The sequence below is a fragment of the Manis javanica genome, chromosome 8 (assembly GCF_040802235.1).
Source record: "Manis javanica isolate MJ-LG chromosome 8, MJ_LKY, whole genome shotgun sequence".
In the NCBI taxonomy this organism is placed as follows: Eukaryota; Metazoa; Chordata; class Mammalia; order Pholidota; family Manidae; genus Manis; species Manis javanica.
Window position 1 is genome coordinate 121,815,562 of NC_133163.1, and position 27,332 is coordinate 121,842,893.

Below are 27,332 nucleotides of genomic sequence, written 5' to 3' on the forward strand. Positions count from 1 at the left end.
AGCTTCCACTGCTCCCAAAATAGCTTTGGATCCCAGCACCGGCATTTCCAAGAACAAATTCTTTTCCTTTCAAGAATTCTGTGAAAGCAGAGAATCGTCCACTCTGTATGTGTTCCCACCCAAGAGTGCTCCCTGATCCTGGTCACAGACTGTGAACAGAGGCCGATGTAATCTTCAGATGAGGGGGTGTCTAATGTGGTTCATGGTGATTGTGGTCAGTCTCATCTTAATTCATTTTGACACAATATTGGATTATTCTGATCATGTAATTCCCCAATACTTCTACTTAAAGGAGATTTCTTGCTTACAGTGAATCTTGGATTGACTCCTCAACATCCATTTCAGGGCTGGATGATTACTCTAAGCCAATTGATTCCATCCCTTTTGCCAGTGATGGTTCAAAGAGGGGGGATCCTAAGCCAATATGGTCAATTAAAACTTAAGGAGAGGCTATGGCTTCTGGAAAGGGAATCCAGTTTCACTCATCTATTAGCAAAAAGCATATTACCCCCGCTGCTGCTGAAGCCGTCCAGGCACCAAGAAACAGGGGTCTCGGGCTGAAGCCCTCTTCAGGGTGGCAGAGGAGAGAGAGAACCTGGCGATGTCACTGAGGCACTGAATCCACCAGCCCTGAAGCCAGGTATGCTTCCCACATGTAAGATGATACACTTAATAGTTTAAAACACTTTTAGATGAGAATTTTTTAAACTGCAGATGGAAGCAACATAAATGATTCCTTGCCCTCTCTTCCCCTGCTTCCCCCTGCTGAAAAGGGGCGGGCTATGGAGAATCCCACTCCAGGGAGAACCAGGCTTGCCTGGACTGAGTAGAACAGCTAAACGTGTTGCTCTTTGTGGGCAGAAATGCTGCCCCTTCCAGGCAGCAGTTCCCCATCTTCAGCGAGACAAGCACAGACCCAGATAATTACATGAGATGCCGCTGGAAGAGCCGTCGTTAATTTTGATGGTAATAAACAGTCTTGCCAGCACATTAAACTAATTTTATGAAAGCACTAAGAGGGAGGTCGTGGACTGGATCCCAGATTATTAATAATGTTGAGCTTCCTTTGAGCCATTCAGGAAATTCCTCCCAGTTGCCTCCAGCAAACTGCCACAGGTTGCTACTCTCCTCTGAAATCATCAATCTTCCCATATGCAAATGTGAATTTTTTGTTTTTCCCTAGAAATAATTAAAGTTACAGACCCAATAAATACTTAAACAGATTGTGGTTTTAATTAAAAACCGTTCACCAAGGCTGCAGCTGCAGGTCTCTCTTCCCAAACAGGTGCACTGCTGACAGCCACAAGCCTCAGGATCTTCATTTAAGTATCTGAGACTAGAAGTCTTTACATACAGTGATAGTAATTCTTTTACCTATGTGATGGTGTGTGTATGTGTGGTGGGCAGGAGGGAGATGAGGAGGGGCATTTGGGGACAGAGCCAGGGCTTGTGAGGGAGGCAGGACACCAGCATGTAGGGGTGTGAGCAGCAGAACTTGTCATTCCAGTACCCAGCTGTGTAAGGCAGGAAGGATGGCTAATTCCAGCTATTGTTGAAAAAAATAACCCATTTCTGAGCAATAAATTAGGTGGTTTACATGCATTAACCCATTTAATCCAATAAAACAGGTATTCTTATCTATACCCTTTTTTATGAGGCACAGAGAGGTTAAGTAACTTGGCCAAGTTACATGATAGAGTCTGTTACTGGGACTTTTCCTCCTAACCACTAGGTCGAGTGTGCATGAGGGGAAGGGGGGGCTGGAAGGTGGGAGAGGGCTCTGTAAACGGGGACTGGCTAACTGAGGGAGGGTTTTCTGCTGGGAATTAAAAAAGGAAAGCAGCTTCTTGGGGGTAGTGGTGGGAACACCGCATGCGAGGGGCTGGGTGGAGACAGGACTGCAGAAGCTGGAAGGTGGGAAGCCGTGAGTGTTTAAGAGAAGCTGGCTGGCCAGCAGCTGTGGGGAGATTCTCCTGAGCAGGTTGCTCTCGGGAGATACTGGATGCCTTTCTGGGCCCTGGCTTTCTTACTTTCTTACTGGCCTTTCCCACTTCCAGCAAATCACTCACCTGCTACATTGACAACAGGGGCATGTACAATTTTGGGTGCAGTTCCAATGGAATAGCTTGCATAATGTTATGGTCCTAAACATTTAATCAAACATCTGTTCGTTCCAGTTTTGCAGTTTTCTTTTCCCCTCTTAGAGACAACAGATTTTCTTTTTCAGATCGGGGCATTTTATGTTCCCAACAAAGGCTTAAAACTTAAGGACTGCCTTTTAAGAACAGGACAGTCCTTACAGGACTCCAAGAGAAAGTGCTCACGTTGCACGGGGGAGAAGGAGGAGGAAGCTTTTGTCCCAGGAGCTTCTGCCCCAAGTTCAATGGTTGGTGCCAAAGACTATACGTTCAGCGAGTATTCAGAGAGTGCCTGCGGAGCCCAGGAGCCGGCAACACAGAAGGATGTGAAGCCGGGGCTGCGCCAGTGCAGGATGAGAGGACGTTGTAGATTCCTGGGCCGCAGGCTGGATGAGCGTGGGAAGGAGAGAAAGCTTCAGTGCCTTGGCTAAACGTCCTGCACCTCGGAGCATTGCGCCGGAGGAGTATAGAGCCCAGGGCTGCGCACGCCTTAGTGGGGAGCTCGAGACACAGCCCAGTGCACCCTAACCGCAGCAGCCATTGCCCCGGCCTCTGAGCCCTGCAGACGGCGTCCAGCAGGGGGCGCGCGCGGACCAGACCTGTCTGTGCCCGAGACCTTAGACCCACCAGCGGCAGGAGCCAGTGCCGGGATCCACTGGATTTCGCCCCGCCCCACCCTCTGGGCTGTCCAGTCCGCGAGGTCTAAATCAGATGTCAACCCGCAAAAAACTACTGCAGCTCCAGGTCTCGTCCCCTGGGTCTGTCTAGGGTGGAGACCCCAGACTGGTCAAAAAGCCGCGGCCCGGATTCTACAGATTCTGACTGTGGGCCATCCCCCGTGGCTGCTTAGAACCGTGAATCTCCCCTCTTCCCAGCACCACTTCCACGCACCTGATTAGGTGCCTGTTTCTTTAACGATCAAAGACGTAGGCGGCGGCGGGGGTGGCGTGTTCGCTCCCGGTTCCCCAGCTCTTCAGTAAGTGTACCATTATTAACATTATAGACATCAGAACTGCCTCTGCGCGCTTGGCGGCGCCGGGCGAAATGCGTTGTCTTCTGCTAGCTGAGCTCGGAGGCTCCCACCCCAAGCCTGGGCGCACTCTGTCCGGTGCAACACCTGCTTCCGCCCTGCCAAGGCGGGCACTGGACTCTCCGGGTCGAAGGCGGGGGTAAGGGTTGCTTTCCCCCAGGGCAGATTCGGGGAACAAAAGCGCAGGTTACAATGTGGGCAGAAGCCGCAGGGGCCCCCGGGAGTCTGCGCCCCCCGACTGGGTGGCCACCTAACTATAGGCTCCCTCCTGGCGCCTGGAGCGCTGTCTTACTGCTGAATTCCCTAGCTGCTGCACCCCTGGCAAGAGAGCAAGGAAAAGGGATCTTTCTTGGCGCGTGGACCCTGGAGGTTCCAGAGAAGCTGGCGGGGCGAGACCCCGCGGTCAGGGAAGCTCTCCGCAGAAAATGAGTGCGCCCATGCTCCCTTCCACTCCCCAGCCTCTGTCCTCCAGTCCATCAGCCCTTCCAAATTGTCCCCTGACCGCCAGCCTACTCACCGGCCTCCTTGACAAAGGGCAAAAAGAACTAGAGAAGAGCTAAATACTGGGTGGGGGGTTCACGGGCTGTGCGCCTTCACGCCGGGGCCTCGGTCCCGCCCTCTACGCCAGGCGCCCCCACCCAGGAGTTTCCTGGACCCGACATCCGGACTGGACTCTCCATCCTAGCTGCTGGGCCTGCGCCTCCCATTTCCCTCTTCCCGGACCAAGGCTCTTGAAACCGCCCCCTCAGCGTTTCCAAAACGACCCTTTGCTCCTAAAAGAGTCTGTGTCAGGCCGGCCGGCCGTGCCATTCCCTGCCCGGCCAGGCCCAAACCGCAGGGACTCGCTGCCTGGCCTAGGGACCCACTCCCCTCTATCCCACCTCAGGGTCAAGGTGCTCCCGCCCCTCCACCGTGCTTGAAGACACCCTCTCCCTCCCGACGCCCCCGAGCCGCCCCCCAGAGCCGGCCTTGGGGACTACAGGCCCAAGCAGAAGAAGTGAAGTTCTGGGTTCTGAGTTCTGGTCCGAACTAGATACGCTGGTCCCAGCCCGCTGGGGTGCCTGCAGAGACCGCTGGGGCAGGAAAGGGGAGCGGGGCGGGGAATGCGGAGCGTGCGCGCACCAGTCTGTTCGTATTTAGTTTACAAAGGATCTTCAGAATCCGAGTCGGGTGGTCTCTTTAGACGCAGCGCTCCTGGCCCACCTCCCTCCCCCACTTCCCCAGCTCATCAGAATGCTCCACACTCAAGTCGGGAGACTGTTCTCCTCAGAGACGCTAAACCCGCGCCAACAGCCCACTGCCCGAGGACCCTGCGGCCGGGTGGGAGGTCTCGGGGCCACGTGCGCCCGGAGAGCTCAGTGTCTACGCACAGGACCGCCGTGGGCAGAGCAGGGAGATAGAAATCGAGTTTCAGCCCAAATGCCTTGACATCCCTGCGCCTCCACCTTCCTGTCCTTAAATGAAATACCGAGGTTTCAGCAGAGCCAGAAAGGGAGAGCCGGGAACAGCGGGTGTTTCGAGTCCGCTGGGGACGGCTGTTGTGTGATAATGGTGTGAGACAGTAGGGCGGTGGCAGCCGCGGAGGCTTGGGGGGGCAGTGTGTGGTGTTGACAGGTGTGTTTGCTTGGGAGGCTGTGAATGTATTGGCCGGGGGTGCGGGAGGGAGAGAGACTCTTACATTTAAATTCCCAGCACAGTGTGCAAGAGGTGCAGCCGATTTGCAACCACCCCTTTCGATGCCTCGGTCTGCTGCAGCCCAGTTGCCCCATTCTGCTCTAGCTGGCAAGAACTCAGGGTGCACGCCTGGGTGCGCTCAGGCCGGATTCCTGGGAGAGTAGGCTGAGACCCGTTCGCCCCGCCCCACCTGGCGCCGGACTATGGGCTTCAAGCGCTGGTTTACCCACAAAAGACGAGATGAAGAATCCGCCTTAAGAGGCAGGCAGGAACGGCAGTGGGCTGGGGAGGGGGCGCTTCCCTGCGCGCCCTGCAGGGCCAAGCGTTCTGTCTTCGCGTTGGACAGGCGGGAGGGGCGGGGAGACCAGGGCTTGTATCTACTCAGATCCAGGCAAAAATGGCAGGGAGGGTGAGGCGCTCTGCTAACACCATCAATTATGCATCGTGTTGAACGTAGCTTCGGGGAGGAGGCGGCTGGTAGAGGGTGTGCAGGAAGGAAGGGTCCGCGGGAGCCGGGCCGCGCGCTGCCCAGCCGGCCCCACTCCAGGCCTGCCTGTGCCACAGTCTGGGGAAGCAAAAAGAGTGTAAAGGCAAAGACACGCCCCCACCCCTTCCGTCGTGCGCCTGTCCTTCCCCAAATTCCTCAAAGACGGTTTGTCTCACGTGTTGCGGGACGTAAAAGCGGCTCGCATTCAATTAGCGGCGAAGCTCACCGGCCCTGGCAGGACCCACGCGTGAGGGTGAGTGCGCGTGAATGTGTGTGCGTGCGGCAGGGAGAGGGAGAAGGTGAGTGTCCCAGGTGAAAGTGTGCTTTTGGAAATGTGCAAACGTATCGTGAGCTCAACACATTGGCGCGACTATTACACGATGATGGGTAATTCTAACATGTGAAGGTCGACTGTGTGGAGGGTGTGAGCGTGTGTGAGTGTGCAAATGTGTTTAAACGTGGTAGGTCGGCGTGATTAGGGGATAGTGACAATGTCTGCAGATGTGTAAATATGGGGGTATGTGGGTTATGGGGGTGCGTGACCTGGGAGGGGCTGAACTGAGGACAATGGGCATGGGGGTCCCCGTGAGACCAATGTGTCTCGGCCCGGGGAAGAGCCTCTATGGCTTTAACAAATGTCGGCGTTGCGGGAGGTGGGAGAGGCTGTGCGCGTCCCTGCCGAGCCCGGGAGCGCGCGGGGACTCTTCAATCTGCAGCCGGCAAGAAGTGAGGAGAACAGGCGCAAAAGGAAAGCCTGAAGTGGGACCTCAGAGCCAGGGGAGTCCCCAGAATTACCTGTCCCCTTCTCTGCCCCTCTCCCCTCCCCCGTCTTCCCCACAGAAGCTCCAACAGATGTGGGAAGGGCCCTTGGGCTGTCGTCCTGGCTCCGCGAGTGTGGAGAAGGGGTTGTAGCCTGAGGGCAGCGCGCCGAGAACCAGCGAGCAGCGGGTAAGCCGTTGGGACCAACCCCACAGACCTCGACCCAGTTTGAGGTAGATCCCGTCTAGGGTGCCGGGGCTCGCAGGGCCCTCTCCCTGGAGCAAAGGCGGCTTGCAGAACCGCATCCCCGGAGACTGTAATGTGGGAGGGGCTCTCGCCAACCTGCCAGGATCCCTAGTAAAAGCGGGCAGTCTGTGTGTACGTCCGTTTGTGCAGCTGAGGAAAAGAAGGTTTTATTGGGGGGAGGGCCCTCAAGCATCGTGGAGCGGCAGAAAAGGGGTGGAATCTTGAACCTTCTCCTGATTCCTTAGCTAGTGGCAGCCCCCATGACCCCTCGGCTGGGGACCACTCTGGCCCCCAGGAGTCCCTTGGGCTCATCAGGAGCGGAGGGGGGATCTTTAGTGATATCCCCCCAGTGCTCCTGGTCCATGTATGGGGAGGACCTCCTTCCTCAGACGGAAGATTGACTAACTGGCTCTTCAGTCTCGGGAGTTGCAGCCCAGACCAGGAGGCTTCCGGGGGCCTCTGGAGGCGGTCCTGCGAATCTGTTTCACCAGGTCCCAAACCTCTTGATTTCCACCCCAAGTTCTCGGCATTGCTGCTCCGCTGGGATTTAAATCTCAGCGGAGGGTTTTGTGCACGCGCAAAAGCACGCCTGTGTGCCTCTGTGTGGATCGGTTCCTATGAAGACTTGTGTCCTTGTATCTGTCAATTGTCACAATGAACAGGAAAGCACTTCGCACATGGTGGAAAAGGCAGAACAAATACTGGGTTCAGCTGTGTGAACAATGAGGTCTCCAGGGTATATCGTATCCGTGTCTGGGTGTCTTTGTGCTTGTGTATCTACGAAATGTGTTGTGAACCTCTTATCCCCTGCAGAAGTTGGCAGTTTGATGGCGGTGCCAGAGCATGTGTCTGTATTGTGCGTCTGTATGGGCATGTGTGCGAATGCCGGGAGTGGGACAAAGAGTTCGAGGGAGGACAGCTGGTCGGGAACAAAAATATCCTTTCTGTGTATACCTTTCACGGAGTTAACCAAAGGCTTAGAAACACAGAGATCGTGTAAAGAGAGCCAAGGGCACACCGGCGAGAGGCCAAGCCTGTGGAGTGGCCAGACCCTGGTGAGGATGTAGGTATGGAAAAAAGAGTGAGGTACAAGGCCGCAGGAAAAGGAAGCCAGTACCCTGAAAGGGGTAGTGCATTGAATCCGAGAGTTTTATTGAGCTCCATTCGTGCCCAAGAGAGGCTCAAGGGCACAGGGAGAAATGTTGAGGCCTGGCTTAGACGGGTTTGAGGAGGCAGAGCTTGGGAAGAGAAGTGAGGCTCCGTGAGTCACCTTCTCCCTCCACCCCCACCCCCCACTCCCCGCTTTCATCTGCAGGATCCGCGATGATGCCCTTGCGGTCCCTGTGGCTGGTCTGGGCACTGCTAGGAGTGGCCGGCGCGTGCCCAGAGCCGTGTGCCTGCGTGGACAAGTACGCCCACCAGTTTGCCGACTGCGCCTACAAGGAGCTGCGAGAGGTGCCGGAAGGGCTGCCGGCCAACGTGACCACGCTTAGTCTGTCGGCCAACAAGATCACGGTGCTACGGCGCGGGGCCTTCACCGATGTAACGCAGGTCACGTCGCTGTGGCTGGCTCACAACGAGGTGCGCACGGTGGAGCCGGGCGCGCTAGCTGTGCTGAGCCAGCTCAAGAACCTCGACCTGAGCCACAACCTCATATCCAACTTCCCATGGAATGACCTGCGAAACCTGAGCGCTCTGCAGCTGCTCAAAATGAACCACAACCGCCTGGGCTCGCTGCCCCGGGACGCACTCGGTGCGCTGCCAGACCTGCGCTCCCTGCGAATCAACAACAATCGGCTGCGCACACTGGCTGCCGGTACCTTCGACGCGCTCAGCGCACTGTCACACCTGCAACTGTATCACAACCCCTTCCACTGCGGTTGCAGCCTTCTGTGGCTGCAGGCCTGGGCCGCGAGCACCCGGGTCTCCTTACCGGAGCCCGACTCCATCGCGTGCGCCTCGCCTCCCGCGCTGCAGGGGGTACCGGTGCACCGCCTGCCCGCCCTGTCCTGTGCACCGCCCAGCGTGCGTCTGAGTGTGGAGCCGCCGCCTGAGGCGCCCGGCAGCCCCCTGCCCTCTGGCCTGGCGCTCATGCTACACTGCGTCGCGGAAGGACACCCCACACCCCGCCTGCAATGGCAACTTCAGATTCCGGGTGGTACCATAGTCTTAGAGCCGCCAGTCCTGAGCGGGGAGGACGACAGGGACGATACGACAGGAGAGGAGGAAGGAGATGGGGACGGGCCGACGCCGACGGAAGCCCCAACCCCCACTCCGGCACCGGCTTGGCCCGCGCCCCCAGCCACCCCGCGTTTCCTGGCCCTCACAAACGGCTCCCTGCTGGTGCCCTTCCTGAGTGCCAAAGAGGCTGGCGTCTACACATGCCGTGCCCACAACGAGCTGGGCGCCAACTCCACGTCAATACGGGTGGCAGTGGCGGCGGCCGGGCCTCCAAAGCATGCTCCAGGAGCAGGGGGAGACCCCGATGCGCAGGCCCCAACCTCCGACCGCAAGTCCACTGCCAAAGGCCGCGGCAACAGCGTCCTACCCTCCAAGCCCCAGGGCAAAATAAAAGGCCAAGGGCTGGCCCGGGTTAGCATCCTCGGGGAGACGGAGGAAGTGCCCGAGGAGGAGGAGGAGGCAGGTGAGGCAGAGGTGGTGGAAGACCAGGTCACAGAGGATCCCGTGGCGGAGAAGCGCTGTGGCCACGGGGACCCCGCGCGGTACGTGTCCAACCACGCGTTCAACCAGAGCGCGGAGCTTAAGCCGCACGCCTTCGAGCTGGGGGTCATCGCCCTGGACGTCGCGGAGCGCGAGGCGCGGGTGCAGCTGACGCCGCTGGCGGCGCGCTGGGGCTCGGCGCCGGACGGGGCTGGGGGGGGCGGGCGGCGGCGGCCGCTCCGCCTGCTCTATCTTTGCCCGGCGGGGGGCGGCGCAGCGGTGCAGTGGTCCCGCGTGGAGGAGGGCGTTAACGCCTACTGGTTTCGCGGCCTGCGGCCCGGCACTAATTACTCCGTGTGCCTGGCGCTGGCCGGCGAGGCCTGCCACGTGCAAGTGGTGTTCGCCACCAAGAAGGAGCTGCCCTCGCTGCTGGTTATCGTGGCTGTCAGCGTGTTCCTCCTGTTGCTCGCCACCGTGCCCCTGCTGGGCGCCGCCTGCTGCCACCTGCTGGCCAAGCACCCGGGCAAGCCCTATCGTCTTATCCTGCGGCCGCAGGCTCCCGACCCCATGGAGAAACGCATCGCCGCCGACTTCGACCCGCGAGCCTCCTACCTAGAGTCAGAGAAAAGCTACCCCGCAGGCGGCGAGGCGGGCGGCGAGGGGCCAGAGGAGACCCCCGGGGAGGACCCTGACGAAGACGCAGAGCAGGGTGACCCAAGCGGGGGCCTGCAGAGGGAGGAGAGCCTGGCGGCCTGCTCGCTGGTGGAGTCCCAGTCCAAGGCCAACCAAGAGGAGTTCGAGGCGGGCTCCGAGTACAGTGACCGGCTGCCCCTGGGCGCCGAGGCGGTCAACATCGCGCAGGAGATTAACGGCAACTACAGGCAGACGGCCGGCTGAGCCCGGGGCGGCTCGGCCCGCCCCTTCCCATCCCCCACCTTGGGTGCCAGGGACCAGAAGCCCAGGGCTGGCAGGACTCACGCCCCTCCCAACTGCCGCTCACTCCGCCTCCTTATCACACCGCAATCTGACTACCGGGGGTTTCTAGTGCGAGTGGGACGGTTTCACCAGTTCCCCTGCCACCCACGACGGCTATTGTTCTGAGTCCCCCTCCACGGAAAGCACAGTTACCGCTTCTCCCTTCCCTATAAGACACCTCGCGCGGACCGTGAATCGGAATCCTTGCGGCTCCCCTCCCATCTGCATCCCATCTTTATTGTTGTTTGCAAAATCCGCCCCACAGCCCGCCACAGGCTCTGGAGCCAAAGCAAATGGGGGACGTTGTAAACATACGGTGGTAATGCTGTGGCTCGGGGGTCAGCCCGGGACCTGCAGCAGGTGTCCCTACCGTGGAGAGCCCTGGGGTTCCGCTTCGACCCCTACTCCGCCTTTTCCTGGGTGCAAGTCCCCAAAGCCAGGAATCAGCAGCAACTGTCTAGTTTTTAGTTTCACAGCCTCCTTACCACTGGGAACCAAAGCCCTTTTGTCCCCCGACCCCCACCCCCCTGCTCCGCTCTGACCCGCTGGAGCAGAGCCCGGTGCCTGCGGCTCCGGTCAGCCGCCCCGCGCTCCGGTTTTCATATTTTCGTTGTTTTCAAAGGCAGCGACACTCTGGGTCTGGTGCTAACACACCCTTCCCAGCCTCTGGGAAAACTGGGTGTGGCGGGAAGAGGCGAGGCGAATCCATTTTCTCTTTCCCTCTCTCCTAACTTAAGGCGCCGCGGAACCGCGCGCCCTTTTTCTGCCGAGGGTGCGGACTTGGTCCCCGGCCAATTTCGCTGCGGATGAGTTGGGGTTTCCGGAGATCCGTGCACCTGGCAGCTCCGCTTCCGCTGCTGCAAATGACCCAGACCTCGGCTGGGAAGGCGCCCGGGGCGCAGGAAGCCAGCTGCGGCCTCCCAGGCCCAGTCTCTCGTGGAGGCTTGCGCCCTAGTTCGCACAAAGCCTGAGTGTGACCCAGCGGCGGGATCCGGACGCCCCCGAGTCCTCGGGGCTCCCCGCCCCGCCCAGCCCCGCCCCTCCTTCCGTCAGAATAATATTTGCCTGGCGCGAAGTCCTAGACTAGCGTGCTCTGTAGGAGAAAAGTCTGTGTCCTGTAAAGTATGACCGTGTAGTGTAGGGGGGCGGGCGGGCAGGCAGGTGGGCCGGGGGGGAGGGCAGGGAGAGGTGGGCTGCTCGGGCGGGGGTCCTTTCCTCGTCTTGAAGGAAAGGGTCGGGGTTGGGGTGGGCGTTTTCCGACGTCGGGACAAGCCCTGTCTGAGAAGCGCAGCACAAATGCGGGCGGGCCGGGCAGAGGAGGCCCTCGGAGCCCGCGCCCTTTTCTCAAGGCGTCTGTATGTAAACAGTCAATAAAACAATGGATTTGAACTGGGCTTGGTGACTCTTTGTAGGGGTACAGAAGGAATTTGTAGGGGATGCAGGAGGAAACCACAGAAGAAAGGAGCCCCTAGGATCTTCCCACTGGGATCCTTTGTGTGATTTTGTGTTTGTTTTTGCCTGTGATTTTGCCAGGTGTTTACAAGCAATGCCTGCTCTTGGTGCCTCCAACTCCTGGATGGAGGGGTGAACCCATGTGTGATGGGGAGGCCAGAGCGAGAGTCAGGAGGGCCTGCAGGGAGGGAGAGGTGGGACGCTGCTGACCGAACATGGGACCTCTGGTGTTGGGTGTTGGGTGTGGGAGTGTGTTGTGCGTGCACAATCCTCTTTGGCTGACACTGTCCCTATGATGGGGTATGGTTGTGTGTGTGTGGGGACTGCCTCTGAGTTCCCTGAAAAGCCAGTGGGGGGGTTCATTAGGGGCAAGTCTGCTGTGGATTGCACAACAAAGTCACAAATAACACAAACCGCAGAGAAAGCAAATGATCGAAAGCAGAGAAGAGGACACCTGGCTGGGATGATTCCACAGAGCAAGCTGGTGCCTTGGATCAGGAGCCAGGTGTGTGTGGGAGGGGGAGAAGGGTGCTCATTGAGTGATACATGGGCAACTGACAGGGCAACTGTTGGGGTAGGCTAAGGTGGGTGCACATACGGGATCAGGGTTCAAAGCATACTGATTTAATAGTCTTAGAAATAGGGCTTCTTGGGTAGGCAGCAGGAAAGGCAGAGAGGACAAGAGAGGGGCTGCTGTGCTCCTGACCAGCGTCAAGCCTCAGCTGAATTCCTCACTGGACAGGGAGTGACCAGGAAGGGAGGTGGCAGAGGAAGGGAATAGAAATCAGGGGAGCAGATTAAGATTCCATCCCTACTCTCCCTTCTTCCTGCTTCTAATCTCTTCTCATCCCTCCCCTTCTCTGTGGATATCAGGTTTGCCCAGTTGGGCCAGCCAGGCTGGGGACCAGACACCCAGCATCCTATCCTAGCCTGTCTACTGGCAGGAGCAGTGGCTGGGACGCTGCCCAGGGCCAGAGCCCAGTTTCCCTGCCCAGACCAGCAAAGCTGTCTTAGAGTAAAAAGCCCTCTGAGAGTTGCGGCCTGTGCCCAGCCACAGCAGCCCACTCCACTGTCAGAGACACAACTCAGAAATATAATCTCTTATTATAAAAGCTTTGTTCTACCTGCAAACATAGCCTTTGAGCAGGGGACAGAGACTGGCCCAGTTCCCAAAACTGGCTCAGGAATCCACCCACTTGATTGCATTTGGGCACAGGCCTGGCTGGGCCCATGAGGGCTTAGTGGTTTCAGTCTAACCCAGTCCTCTGGTAACATATATGGCGGGAGAGGAGAAGAAGAGATACTTCCTGATCTCCCTGTCCTAAGGATTAGGGGCCCTCCTGGGGCCCCCCTGGGTCCTGAGTGCCCCCAGGGGAATGTGCAGAGTCAATGAGAGTTCAGTCTCTGAGCCAAGCTTCCCACCAGATGAGCACACACCACTCAGCCAGGCCTCATGTTCTGTGGTCAGGGCAGGCCCAAAGGTTCTGCCCACAGGACAGGGACAGGAGGGCGCTGCAACGCTCCCCTGCCTGCCCACCGAGACACCAGGCCCCTCAGGGACTCTACAGCTTCTGGCCAAGTATTTGGCATATGCACAGAATGGTTCCCAGCCTCTGGCCTTCCTTCCAGTCTCCTTCTAAATCTTATTCTGTCATTAACTACCCATCTTTACTTTTTTTTTCTCTTTCTTTCTGCCTCTCCCTTTTTTATTCTTTAAGAAATCTCAGGCTTAGAATGGACTGTAAAGATTCGCTAAATCAACTACCCATTTGAGGTTTAATACTTTTCTAAAGTCTCCATCAGGTGTTGTACAGCCTCAGCTTGTACTTACCCAGAGATGGGGAGCTCACTACTCATTCCCTGTCCCAAGAAACCAATTATTGAGCAGTTTCAAGTGTCTCTCTCCCTCACTTGACTCCCTCAGGCCTGACTGCCACTGGCATGTGCTCTGTGAGACGCTGCAGAGATTTGGAGGTGTAATGCCCACCTCTATCTCTCATTCCAGGGGTCCAAAGCTTTTCATTCAATGCCAACCCCCCGCCTCTGTTTGAGCATCTACTATGTGCTTCAGGTGCTGAAATGAACTAGCTTAGCAGTGTATTTTGTTATAAAACTTACTTGGATGTTACATGGGAATGGAGTCTGATAGGTTGAGGGGAGAGAGAGAAAGAATGTGTGTACGTGTGTGTATTGGGAGGACCTGGAAAATGGTCGGAGAATGCAGTATGACAGCAGTAGAAACCAGATACCCAGGATGTGGCCTTGAATCAGATTGGAAACCTTCCTGCAGAAAGGTGATTTGAAAGGAATGCCCCCCAATCCCACAGTGTCTCCTAAAGATGAGCTAGAATGAGAGCCATGTTTAGGTCATTAGAGAAAGTCCGTTAATATGAAAGGACAAAGGGACGCAGGGCTTCTTTGAGAAAGAAGCAGCTGGTGCAGGGTCCTCTGCCTCTTGGTCTTGTATCGGACTGTAGCTCTCCCCCCATTACGCTGAATAACAACCACGCTAAAGTTCACATCTCTAAAGAACACTTGAGTCAGTAAATGTCCCGACTGTCACTCCCTGGTGGTGATACTACTCTTGGTTGACCATAAATCCATTTTGGTAGGTAAAGGAAAGTGGGAGGAAGAAGTCTTGATAATGACTGCCTTGCCCCAGATTTGTTAATATCAAGTCCCGGGTCATGAGACACTTCAGAGGAAAAGAGGGGCCTTCTGTCTGCACAACAGGAGGCATCGCCTGTAGAGAAAAAAAGCACGGCTGCGCGAGATCTGAGCGCGAGAAACTGGGGGAGCTTGTCAGGTACACGGTGCTTTCTCTGTCCCAAAGCCAAGCCCAGGTACTAGGACACAAGAAAGGCCCTTTTAGAAGCCATAAAATGCCACATCTGGCCTAACAAATACCTTTTACCTTGTAAATCTCCATAATAAAATATTGACAAGAGCAATTCTGCTGGAAAAATGGGGATGGAGCAAGCAGAGCCATTTTGATTGTAATATGTCAATTAATTGATTGCATTTGCAACTTACCAATCTACACGTATGTGTTCGTTGAAAAGATTTTGCCTCAGGACTCAATAGAGAGTAACATTACATTGAAAATGAAAGATCTGTTGTGACGGACATAGAAAAGAGATTGAATTACAAAATGTCTTGCAACATCAGTGTTTGATTCAAAATATGGTCAGTGTTTCTAATGAAACTTGATATGGACTTTTTTAAAAAGCCATTCAAAGACCCCATGATCGGTAGAAAATAAAGCTAACTTGTTGAGTTAAATTAGTTGGAAAACCTTTGTATCATCCTTTGGTTGAATAAGTAATTTAGGTAATTTGAAGAAGGCATGATTTTTTAAATTGTGCTAATTGCATATGCTTTGTCTGGACATGTGAATGTAGGTTTAATAATTAAATTTAAGCCCACATGGAATAAGGAGAATAAAAGTGTTTATATTTTTATCAACTGTTTGAACATGTCCCCTTGTGTATTAGGAGTTAATTTGGTTTTGGCGAGTTACATGCATTTTCTCTTAGCAACACTCTAGCAAGCTGGTCCTTAAATTGAGTCTAAAAGCCATTCAAAGCATTGAGCCATTTGAGAGAAAAACTGCCAGCATCACAGAGATCAGAGAGGAACTTCACAAGAATTGCTCAATGTTGAAATGGGAAAAGAATGGAAATGGAGAATTAATTATCAATGCTTTTTAATAAAAATGGCTTATATGTGTTAGGTTGGATAAAAATGCTAATGGTCACCTAATAAATATTAATAATAAACATTTAATTAAAACTAATTAAACAAAAGACTAAAAATAATTAAATGAAAAAGTAGTTCATGTTCACTGAACTCTTACCATATTCCAGGCACATATTTTGTGGAATTTATAAGCGTTATTTTATTAATCCTTACAATAATCCTGTGAGGGGTTAATATTGTTATTTCAATTTATAGGCAGAGAAACCAAAGAGCAGAGAAGATTAGTAATTTGCCAAAGGTCACACAGCCAGTGATTTGCAGGATTGAGATTTGAATTTTTGTTGTCTGACTGACACAGGGTTCTTGGCCACCAAGCCAAACCTCCTCCTGACATCTCTATAAATCAGTTTTTAAGTGAAGGATACTATATTTTATACATTGTTCATTTTGCTGCTAATTGTGGAGTTTGTCTAGAAAAAAGGTTTCTCTCACTGTCTTTCTTGCTTCTCAAAGTGGCCTGTTTTCCCTGATTATAAAAGTTACGCATGCTTAAATGTAAATGGGTATAGCTATATTGGAACAATCTTTAACCATATACTAAGGTTAAAGATACATATGGCTTATGATTCAGCAATTTCATTTTGGAGCATATACCCAATGAAAATGAGCACTTATGTCCACCAAAAGGCAAATGTCTTTCAGAGGACACAAGCACCAGAATGTTCATAGTGACTTTATTTGTGATAAACCCAAACTGGAAATAAACCAAATATTCACCAAAAGTAGAATGGGAGAAAACACCGCGGTATAGTCATACAATGGAATACCACACGACAATGGAAAAGAACATATTGCAACTACATATTCATAGCATGGATGTCACAATGTTGAGTGAAGGAAGCCAGACACTAAAGAACATGTAACGCATGATTTCAATTATATGAAGTTCAAACATAGGCACAACTAACTTTTTTTGGTGATACAAGTCAGAATAATGTTGGAAGATACTGACTAGGATTGGGAGGGAGCTCAACGGAGTGTCCTGAGATGCTGGAAATGTTCTGTATCTTGACCTGGGTAGTGTTTTCACGGCACGAGTGTGTACGTATGTAAAAAGCCATCAAGCTATATACTTGACATTTGTGCAGTTTGTTGTATTTATTATACCTTGATTTTTAAAAATGGAAAAATAACCCTTGGAAATAAGGTGACAAAATGGTATGTACTCGTTATAGAACAGCACTCTTTCATACTGTAGCCACTAGCCACACATGGTTATTTATATTTACATTTAGAGTAATTAAAATAAAATAAAATAAAAAATGTATTTCCTTAATCACACTAGCCACATTTCAAGTGCTCAATAGCCACACATTGCTAGTGGCTACTGTATATTGGGAAGCAGAGATAAAGAACATTTCCATCATTAGGGAAAGTTCTATTGGTAGAGCTCTTACAGGAAATTGAAAAATATGGAAGTATAGAAAAAATAATTTCTTACTTATAATACCTCCATCCAATGAAAGCCATACTTCACATGTTACATTTCCTCCAGTCTCTTTCTAAAAGAATTTTGATTAAATTGCATGAGTAACATATAAATGCATTCTTATCCTAAAATAATTAAATACTGATTCACTGAAATTCCCCTTGACCATCTACCCAGAGCTCTCCCCAGTGGAAACCACTCTTTCCAGAGCAACATGTATCTTTTCAGACCATTTTTTGCATGCATTTCTAGAAATGCATGTATCTGTATGGAAATATAAGCAGTGTCATTAATACCACCCCAGCTCAGGGAACTCCCATCTGTTCAGTTCATTCCCCCAGTGCGTCGCAAGGGTGTTATCTCCACCATCCACACGCCAGGGACCTAGGGCTCTACCCCCTCCTCATCTTGAACTACTGTGATCCTGGGATAATGTAAGAATAAATGTCACCTGGGGCAGTCAGATGAAGGACTAAGCACAGTCTCAGTGTTGCCGGAGCAAGATTTTAACTGTCAGTCAGTGGACTCGTGGCTCTGTACTGACTATGTGAAGGACTGGCCTGTGGCCAGAGCCAGCCCCAGTGGCCGTACTTGGTGGGTGAAGTCTGGCAGGTCTGCAGGCATGACTCAGCACTAACTGGGGCCTCTCACAAAGGTCTCTGGCTGCTTTCACGCCACAGCGGAGCACGGATTCTTTCGTGAGGCTGTCCAGGATCCTGTTGGTATAGCATAATTATTTTCTCTCTCTGAGTAGCCCTGCAGGGACATATGGCACAGGCTCCCTCTAACTGAAACCTATGTAACTGTCAGTATTTACTTTTTGAGTTAAGTTCCTAATTCATTAATTTTTCAACTTTCTTCATTTTCATATATGCCTTTATAGCTATTAATGTCCTCCTAAGAACCACTTTAATAGCATGTCCCAAGTTTTGATAGCTAGTGTTTGCATTGTCATTTACTTTTAAATATTTTATTTCCATGAGATTTGTTCTTCAACTCATGAATTATTTAGACATGTGCTTTTAAATTTCTAAATGTGTTTTTTCCTGCAACTTTGGTTTTAGTTTTGATACTAATTCAGTTGCAGAGAATACGGACTGTGTGATGAGGGCTATTTGACTATTAAAACTTGTTTGGAGGAATCATATATAATTAATTTTTGTGAATGCTTATATATGTTTGAAAAGAAAGTGCATTCTTAAAGTGTTGTGTTGGTGATTATATGCTCATTAGCTGAAGTTTGTTAGTTTTATTGTTTGTATCTTCTATTTTCTCATCAAGTTTTGGTCTACTTGCTGTATTCATTTCTGACAATGGCGTGTTAAGTTCTCCTTCCATGACTGGAGATTTACTCATTTTTCCTTGTAATTTTGCTCATTTTGCATTGTATATTTTTGAGGCAATGTCATAAGGTATATTCTTTTTCAGTTACATTTTTATTGAAGCATAACATATATACAGAAAAATATTTTCACTAAGAGAAAACCTGTGTAACCAGTACTCAGACCAACAAAAAGAAAATGTGGAGCCCCCAGCACCTTCTTATGCTCTGGTCCAGTCACTCCCCTGTCCTAACTCTCCGGACTTCTAACATCCAAGATCAGCTTTGCCTGTACTGAGATTATGTTTGTGAGACTCATCCATGTTATTGCACATAGTTTGCTAATTCTCACTGTTGTATAATGTTCCATTGTGTGAATATACCACAATTCATTTACTCATACTACTACTGACAGACATGTACGCTGTTTCTAGTTTGGGACTGTTAGAAATAATGCTGTTATAAACATTCCCATATATGTCTTTTAGGGAATTTACACATTTTTGTTGGAATGGAATTGCAACAAAACAGTATGCATGCGCTTAACAATGGTAAATACCAACAGTTTTTCTATATATATCAGTTGATTCTTGCACATGCTCATCAATACCTCAGTAGTCTTCACCAACGCTCAGAATTATCTGCTTTAGGTTTTAGACATTCTGTTGGGTATGTAGCAGCATTGCACTGTGATTATAATTGTCATTTCACTGATAATTAATATGAGCACTGTGGTTTATTGTATATTTGGATATCCTCTTTAATGTGTCTTTTATTCATTATTCTATTGGGTTGTCTGTCCTTTTCTTTTTAATTTGCAGGGGTTCTTTATATATAGTGGATATGGGTTCTTTGTATTTAAAATGTCTTCTCCTTCTCTATGGCTTCTCTTTTCACTCTTTCATGAAAATCTGCTCTTAATTTTAATGCATTCCAATTTACTGACTTTTTTCTCTGTGGTTAAAACATTTTTAGAATGTTTAAGAAATCTTTGCCTATCTCAAGATCATGAAAATATTGTCTTATATTTTCTTCTAAAAGCATTATTATTTTACCTTTTACATTACATTTAGATCTATAAGACACCTGTAAGTTATTTTTTTCTATGAAGTAAGGTGGGGTCATGATTCAAGGTGGGGTCAAGAACCCATTGCCTGTGGATGTGAAATTGCTCCAACATCTTTTGTTGAAAGGCTGTTCTTCCTCCATTGAATTGCCTTTGCACCTTTGTTAAAAATCAGTTGGGCACATTTGAATGGGTCTGTTTCCAGGTTCTCCATTCTCTTCCATTGATCTATGTATCTATCCCTCCACCAATACCACACTGTATGGATTATTGCAACATTAGTAGGACTTAAGTCAAGCAGAGTGACCTCTCCCAGTTTACCTTTCCTTCTCAAGACTGTTTTAGCTATTCTCTGGGCTGTTTCTTCCCACAAATTTTAGAATAAGCTTGTCTATGTTTACAAAAACCTTGCTGGGATTTTTATAGGAATTGCATTGAACTTAATAAACATTTTTACTATGTTGAGTCATGTAATTCACACAAGTGGACTTGATGCTTATGATGCTATTATAGTTTTGTGTCCCACAGACACAGTGATTCTGATAAATCTATTTCATGTGATTCCCACTCAGAAAAATAAATGTGCCTTCACATTTAACTAATAATTTGGCTGGGTATAGAATTCTAGGTTTGAGACTATTTTCCCTTGGAATTTAAAAGCATTTTGCAACATTGAATATATTCCTGATGGAAGAGACTGTTGACATTGACCAAGCTTCAGTGAGAACTGAGCACTTCTTACAATTTTGTACACCTGATAATAGGAAGAGTTTTCCACAGACTATGTGTTGACTCCTTACATCTCAAACCTTGGTTTTTTCCCCCACGATGCTCATATGTAATTGTGAGATACCATAGAACAAATTCATATTATGAAACAACATTTGGCCTTGCCTCTTTGAATCAGAGTGCCAGGTAAGTCAACCCAGGGGGCAATGGGGGAGTCCCCAAATGCCATTTTTATAATCAGGTGACTAGTAATGACAACTATGTAAGGAGGTGACTGAAAGCCACATAAACATATTACTGAACGCAAACTAAATGTATCCCCAGCTCACTATATTCTTATTCTGACCCCAAATATGCCTGCAGTTCCTCTACTACCACCTGAGCTAGACGGTAACTGCTTTGATGAATAGAATGTGGCAAAAATGACATGTGACGTCTGAAATGAGTCTTAACAGGCCTTGCAGCTCCCTCTTCCACCTTCTCAGAACCCCCCCCGATCATCATACTTTGAAGAAGCCCCATCTAGCCTCCTATAGGATGAGAGGCCACACGGAAGGGAACAGAGGAGCCCCAGCCAATAGCCATTACCAACTGCTAAGCAAGTATTGAGGACATCCTGGACACTCCAGCCCCAGTCAAGCCATCAGCTGACAGCAACCACATGAGTGATCCAAGGTAAGACCGGCAGAGCCGCTCAGCTCATCAACCCACAAGGCTGTGAGAAGCAATAAATCATTTTTTTTCTTTACATTTTGGAGTGGTTTGTCATGGAACAAAAGATAACTGAACACTTGTACATTACATATTACTGGATTTTCAAAAACCCAGTCTGAATGCTTTTCTTTTCATTGATAACTTATTTACAGTTTATTGCATTTAAGGATATGTTCAGATCTCTTCCTAACACCTTATTTTGAGTTTCCTACCTACCATGCTTTTTTAATTTTTGTTCCCCCTCCTATTTATTGCCTTTTGTTATATATGTCAAGTCTTACTTATTGTATTTTTCCTCTCACAGTCTGGAAGTTACACATTCGTCTGGCTTTTCTATTCAGGAAATAAAGAGATATATCTAAACCTGTTTCCTCATTTTTCTTTGGCTATAGGGTGTGCTTTGGGTGTAATTAGGTTGGATTTTACCCATCAGAAGGGAAGCTACTGCTTGTGTCCTGGAAACATATAAAATATAGAATAAAGCAATCAAAATCACCACAGGACAGGAACCCTATGGGTCTGTCTATATGCAGGCATGTGAGTGAATGTTTATTGGAAAATGGCTGAGGAATACAACTCATCAGCAGTGCTCTCATACTTTCCGGCCACCCATCTGACACTTATCAGACGCATCAGTTTCTGGAGGTTGACCTAGTGTCTACAATTGCCAATTGCTTAGTCTCTGCTTTGCCTTGACCACACTTCAGGCAGATTTCTGTCTTTCCTACGGGCCCCTAAACTCTGCTCTCCCCCAAGCCCAAGTAACACAAAGAAGCGGAACGTGTCCCCTTTTCAGCCTCTGTTGGGAATTGGCTGAGCACGTGGCTCACTGATCCTGTCAGACCTCACTGGTATTTCCCCCTGTGTGTTCAACTTTCCCGCCAAAGAGTCTATTTATTTCTCCTTTACTCCCTAAAAGAAAACATTTTTTTTGTTTTCCTTTCTAACTCAAGTCTCTCCCTAAGTCTGGATTTGTGTTTATTTGACAAGATGTAGTCATCACTTGCTGGGAATGAAAACTTGGATAACATCAGAAACCCAGAGAGCTGACTCCTTATAGGCTAGAGGAAGACTGACTCTCTTTCCTAGAATTTAGACTGTTCTTGAAGCATAACAGGTGCTAAATATGTGTTTTCTGAATAAATGAATGAATGACCAGTTACTCAACTCAGGAGAAAGAGAAAGAAGCTGGGAGACGTGGTGCCTGGCCCCTCTTTGCCCAGGAGCTAGGTTCTCCCATTCACAGCCCTAGCTTCCAGGGATTCTGGAAACTTATCTTTCTGCTTTGGAAATAGGTGCAGTCACAGAGTGGGAAATTTAAAGTTACTTTTCTAAAAGAGTTGTATCATTTAGAAGCAGATCTCTAAAAGCCCTGCTCCTGCAGGAATCAGTGACAGGGTGACAATAAATAATGGAATTCACGTGGTTAACTATGACAGTCTCATATGAAGATAAAGCTGGTTGTAAAGACAAAAGTTTTTGCCAGTCACTGGAGTTCCCTGCCAGCCCTTGCCTTGCTTTCTCCGCATCTACTTTCTCCAGCATCTTGTAACTGGATGTACACATGTGGCTCAGCAGCAGCCGGGCCCTCCCTGGTGACAGGCTGGAATTCGATCTGTTAGTCCTGGGTGCTCTTGCCAAAGCTGGTCCACTCAGATCTGGTCGCTTTCCTCTGAAGCTGCTGCTAAGCTCCGTCCCCACCTTCTGGTGACTTTGCCAGGCCTTGTTTATCTTTTCACTCTTGACAGGCTCTGGGCTATTTTTGGACCCCATATCTGTCCTCGGACAAATCGCCAGCTTCTTATGACTCTGAGAGGCATGGGAAAATGATATTATCCAACAGAACCAGCGTCCTACTGCAGCAAAAAATAGACTGGTCAAAAGCGACTCGGGCACACATGGATGTCCTCTGTCACCCAACATCCCTAATCACTGGTTTTCCCCATGGAGAGATTTTGCAAATATTTTAAGAATTTTTATGGCTTCATTTTAACTGTGGCCAATTCTTCTTTCTCTTCTTTACTTAAAAAATAATAATGTCAATCCATTTGTAGCTGTTCGTTCCTAATAGTGGCAAGCTAGAAACAGAACAACTGTCCAATTGTAAGAGGCACTGCCCACCCCCGTGGAGAGCGCACTCCGTGCTCAGGCTGCAGGCCCCGCCCACCTGACCTCCCCACCCTGGCCTCTCCCGTGGCTAACTTGTAGACTGGTGGCCTAGTCTGTCTTCCAGGACTCTTTCCACCAGCTGACCCCTGCTTGGTTCATCCCATCCTGCCAGAGCACCTTCTCGTTCCTGGGGGCTGAATGGAGCAGAGTCCCGGCCACAGATAACTGGTGGCAAAGGTCCATTTGATCTGTGGACCCACTGAGCTTCCTCACCCATGGGGCCATAGCTCTCTGTCCCTGCCCTTCCCCAACACAGAGAACTGGGGATATCATGTCAGTGAGATTCTCCCATCGTTCACACTGCTGAACACCCCCCACTTCTCTCAGTCACAGATGAGGCCTAGAAACAATCAGGATGATAATCAGCGTCACCTCCTGCCTTTCTGTCTACACAGTTGAAGAGCCAGGCATTAGACTAGAAAAGTCGCCCTGAAAACCAGCTCTAGCTTGGAGGGGTGACACACTCTTCTTTGGCTCTCTTCTTTGCAGTCAGGGGGGTACCCCCGGGCTGTGTGCAGCAGCCTGGCTGGGGAGGGAGGAATCTGCTCACCGCATATGGAGGCTGAATCTCACAGTCTGGGATGAGATAGCTACTTCCAAGTCAATCAAAATGTTTCCTCTCCCCAAAAGGCACTAATGCTCCCCCACAGGCACAGTTGGACACAGCAGCCACGGAATTGTCCTGAGCATATCCCACAAACAAACTCTTATTATTGTATTGTTGCCTTGACTTCTTTATGAAACTAAGTGAAGTTATGTTTCTTGATTCAGAGGTTGTAACTAATACAGCCTCTCGGGGAACAAAAGGGGACATTTTGCTAAGAGACGAGTACTTTACAGTGCAGAGCTGACTGTGTGAGCTACTCCCGCAAGCATATGCTCTACAGCTTATCAAGCAGTGTGGTGAACGTGGCAACAGAAACATGGTCTCCCTAACTCTCAGGGATTTTGATTTGAAAAATGGAGTTTCAAATTGTTTTCCTGATTTCTATGAAGATCTTAAGGAAATTGTAGAATGTAAGAAGCAAAAGACTGTCGCTCTCTCGTCCAAATGCAAACTAGACTTCACTCCTATACTGCACATTGGGCAAACGGCACAAACGTAAGTTTTGGGAAAATTACATTCTGTCTGTGAACTTCTTAACAAAGAAAAAATTTTAAATCTTACCTGCTGAATGTCCTGCACACCTTCTACATACACCGCTGGGAAGAGGTGTGATTTGCATCCCTGTGATAGTGAGACTTTCATAATGAAATTTTGGGTCACTTTTCCTCAAAGCAGGCGGAAGCACTCAGTGAGATTTTTTTTATTTATAGAAGCAAAAAGAAATAGCCTCCTTAGGTAAATGCCGGCACGGTGTCTTGCAGAGAGCCATGAAAACTATAAAATCATATTTCAAAGTGTGGATATTTCTCTGATCTGGAAATACATTGAGGATGAGAATGGGGAAAAGGGCTATGATAAAATGGATGTGTGTGTGCTGATTCTCCAAACGCACGTGATCTTTGGAGGCCATAGGAGAGGATGAGCCAAGCGCTCCTGAATTACTCCATTTCGGTTTAGGTTGTGACAACAACTCACTCGGTGAAAAAATGACTCACTTCTTTGAAAGAAGACTGCTTCAAAGCTCCACAACATTATCAGCAGTAAGCGACGGCCAAGTTCAACAGGACCTTCTGAATTACCCTACTTAAAGCAGCGACTTACTGGAAATCCAACTTCAATTTCACAAGTTGGAATTACCTCTCTGCTTTTTCCTCAGAAAAGAGACGTAACTTTTGACGACGTTCCATGTGCTTCAGGATGTTTTTAAATGATGGACATTTTAGACACGGATAGCTTCTATGAGGAGCTTATGGATGTAAAGGACCTGATTGATGTGTGTAAATAGTTGACCTACCCAAACAAGCCTGTCGGTACAAAGAGGATGGACGTTTTTGGAGAGGTGGAAATTAATTCCTAGGAAGTTTAAAAACCTACTACTGCTGGTGAGTAAAATTCTTACTATTCTATGCCAAATACTTGTGTCACAAGGGTATTTAGTGTGGCGGTGTCATCACGGGTTCCTGACTCTAGGAACCAGTGGCATGTGGGCTTGACTGGAAGAGAGCTAGCTGCAAGTCAAAGTGAATTTTACGTTTGTCTTGACTCAGTTTCACCACTACATAAAAGAGAAGAAAGATGTTCCGAAGACCGTAGGCAACTCCCAGGGGCCTTACTGGAAAAGGAGGCTCAAAGAGTGTAAATACCCTACTGTGGCATGGGACAGAGGATGTCATTGTCATTTCTTATTAAGTATAGGTATTGTCTGTCTAATTTATTCTATTATATTTACATTTTCCTTTTTAGAAGTCTCACATTCGTGTATCCTAAGAATATACAATATCGGTGTATAAAATTTAAATTTCCAATAAAGTTTAAATAATTAAAAGAAATTGCTGTACTGGAGGACAGAAAAGAGCATAAAAATATTGTTATATTTTCCTCACACATATTACATATTTAATTAGTCCTGCTCTTAATTAGTACTAATTGTCACCATTAATTATTGTTTTGTTTAAAGAATAGAATTTATGTCGCAGAAAGAAAATAATACTGCACAATACATAATTTCAAATAAACACCTATTTTTATGGATTTTTTTTTTTTTGGTCTAGCATGACATGGCTGTATTTTGGGTTCTCTTTTTAAAAGCTGGTCGTCCTATTTGTCACGCACTATAATGCTTCTGAGATCCATCCACGTTGTGTGTATCAGCAGATCAGATCAATCCTTTAATTGTTAAGCAGTATTCCACAGTACGGATATACCACTGTTGTTATTTTAATCTGTTCACTGGCTGATGTATATTTGTGTTGTTTCCAGTTTTTGGTGATTTTGAACAATGCTATTAAAACACGTGCCTACAGGTTTTTGTATGAACATACACTGTAATTTTTCTTGAGTAACTGAGTAAGAGTGCAATTGAGTATATGGTAAATGTGTGTTTCACTTGTGAGAAACTCCCAGATCATTTTCCAGGGCAGCTGGACCATGTTGTATCCTCTCTCCTTCCTTAGCAATGTATGAGTTGCTCTGCATTCTAGCAAGTATTTGATATTTTCAGAGTTTTAATTTTTTCTCTTTTTCAGCCATTCCAATAGACCTTTAGTAGTATTGCTTTATTTTAGAATTTCACAGCAGCTATTTTGATGGACATCCGCAACTGCCTCAAATGGAACTGGGACAAAAAGAAAACAAAGAAAGAAAATTCCTCCCGTGAAACTGGAGAATGGGGCAGGTGTGGGAAGGCTCCTGGGGAATGTGTGTGATACTGAGCACATTCCTAGTAAAGAATCAGCTTTAGGCTGAGGAAGTGTAGGAGCAGGGGGCTCAGCCACACTCTCTCCTCCCCCAGAGTCCCCACTCGGAGCCCAGAAAGTTCCCAAGAGGAAAGAAGGATGGGCGAGGGGAAGGGAGAACTCTTGCTCAAAGGTTCATTCTCAGGTTGACACCCCTGTGCTGTCCGGGAACTGTCAGTCTGCTGTCAATCTTGTCCCCTGCTCCATCCCCAGAACCTGGCTCACTGCCTGTCGCCTGAAGGAGCCCCCGACATTCTGCGAAATGAATGAGCAAGCGCCTCCAGGCTGCTGGAGCTGCCCCCTCTCACCTTCCCTGGGTGAGCACCGCCCAGCAGCGGCCGTGGCACTCTTTCCGCCAGCCTGGGCCAGCCCCTTTCATCCCCACACGCCCAGTTTGTGGCCTGGTCCAGATCCTCACACCCATCCCACTGTCCCCCCACTGCTTCTCCTCTGGGCGACTGACACAGCCTCCTAAAACCCTCCGTGTGCCCCCAGCCCCCTTCTCTCCCTGCCTTCTAGTCTATCTTACTTGTCTCAGATGCTGGATCTCTGAAGCGTAGCTCTGATCCCACGGCACTCACGTCCAGGCCCCTGCACTGGTGCCCAGGTGCCCACAAGAGAAAAGCCAATGGGCAGCCTGCCCCTGGCACCGTCTCTGGGTCACAGTTCCCACTGGCCCTCCCAATGTCCTCCGGCTATTGGTCAAATCCCCCCTTCCAGTCTTTTACCCTGCCCTCTCCTGCCAGAGCCATATCCTATCCAGCCCGCAAGGCTCCTCAATGAACGGAAGAACTAGGGCTTCAGACTCATATATGGGTTTGAACTCTGGTCCCCTGATGTCCTAATGAAGGGGGTGTTTGACAAGTTCCTTATCCTGAGCTTTACTGTTCCCTTCTCTAGAATGGGCAATAAAAAGATCTACCTTTCACGTGGTTGAAGGAGATGATATGTATAAAGGGTCTGGCAATGGTAGGTATTGAAAGAACGGTAGGTGTGATTTTTGGTAATTCCTGCCTTGAGTAAAAAAGAAAAAATATAGGAATATAATTAATTCTTTTTTTCTAATCCCCTCCTCCTAGCCAAAACATGGCCTTAAAACATCAGAGGAACCACTTGGAAGAGAAAGGGTTTCAGGTGCAGGCCCTGCGGCTGCCCTCCCCCTAGCGTTTGGGGTCCCCTAGCGTAATGGCTCACACATCCTGGAGAAGCCAGTCAAGGTGCTCCCCCAACTCTCCTCTACCCCTTCTCTACCCCCAGCCAGCCGTCCCCCCAGGGTAAGGCCGCATGGACTGAAAGACCAAGTGCAAGTGGGAAGCAGTAGGGTGAGCGGTCACGTGGGGACTGCCATCCCCTAGGGTGACCCAGGAGGGTCACTGCACTG

General features: G+C 49.5%; 1 protein-coding gene across 3 annotated transcripts; it reads left to right on the forward strand.

The window, feature by feature from the left end:
* Nucleotides 1-2,936: 2,936 nt before the first annotated feature.
* ISLR2 (immunoglobulin superfamily containing leucine rich repeat 2) lies at nucleotides 2,937-11,108 on the forward strand. Of its 3 annotated transcripts, none has more exons than XM_037010244.2 (3): nucleotides 2,942-3,307; nucleotides 6,170-6,277; nucleotides 7,650-11,108. In XM_037010244.2, exon 3 carries the CDS (start codon nucleotides 7,658-7,660, stop codon nucleotides 9,890-9,892), a length of 2,235 nt encoding a protein of 744 aa, XP_036866139.2. In that variant the 5' UTR covers nucleotides 2,942-3,307; nucleotides 6,170-6,277; nucleotides 7,650-7,657; the 3' UTR covers nucleotides 9,893-11,108. The 3 variants fall into 3 exon arrangements, with proteins under 3 accessions (XP_036866140.2, XP_036866139.2, XP_036866138.2); XM_037010243.2 differs by lacking the exon at nucleotides 2,942-3,307 and adding an exon at nucleotides 5,194-5,582; XM_037010245.2 differs by lacking the exon at nucleotides 6,170-6,277 and having other exon boundaries at nucleotides 2,937-3,307.
* The last annotated feature ends 16,224 nt before the right edge of the window (nucleotides 11,109-27,332 follow it).

Excerpts from the sequence above, each read along its gene's own strand:
- ISLR2 (XM_037010245.2), top strand. The coding sequence starts at position 7,658 with ATGATGCCCTTGCGGTCCCTGTGGCTGGTCTGGGCACTGCTAGGAGTG.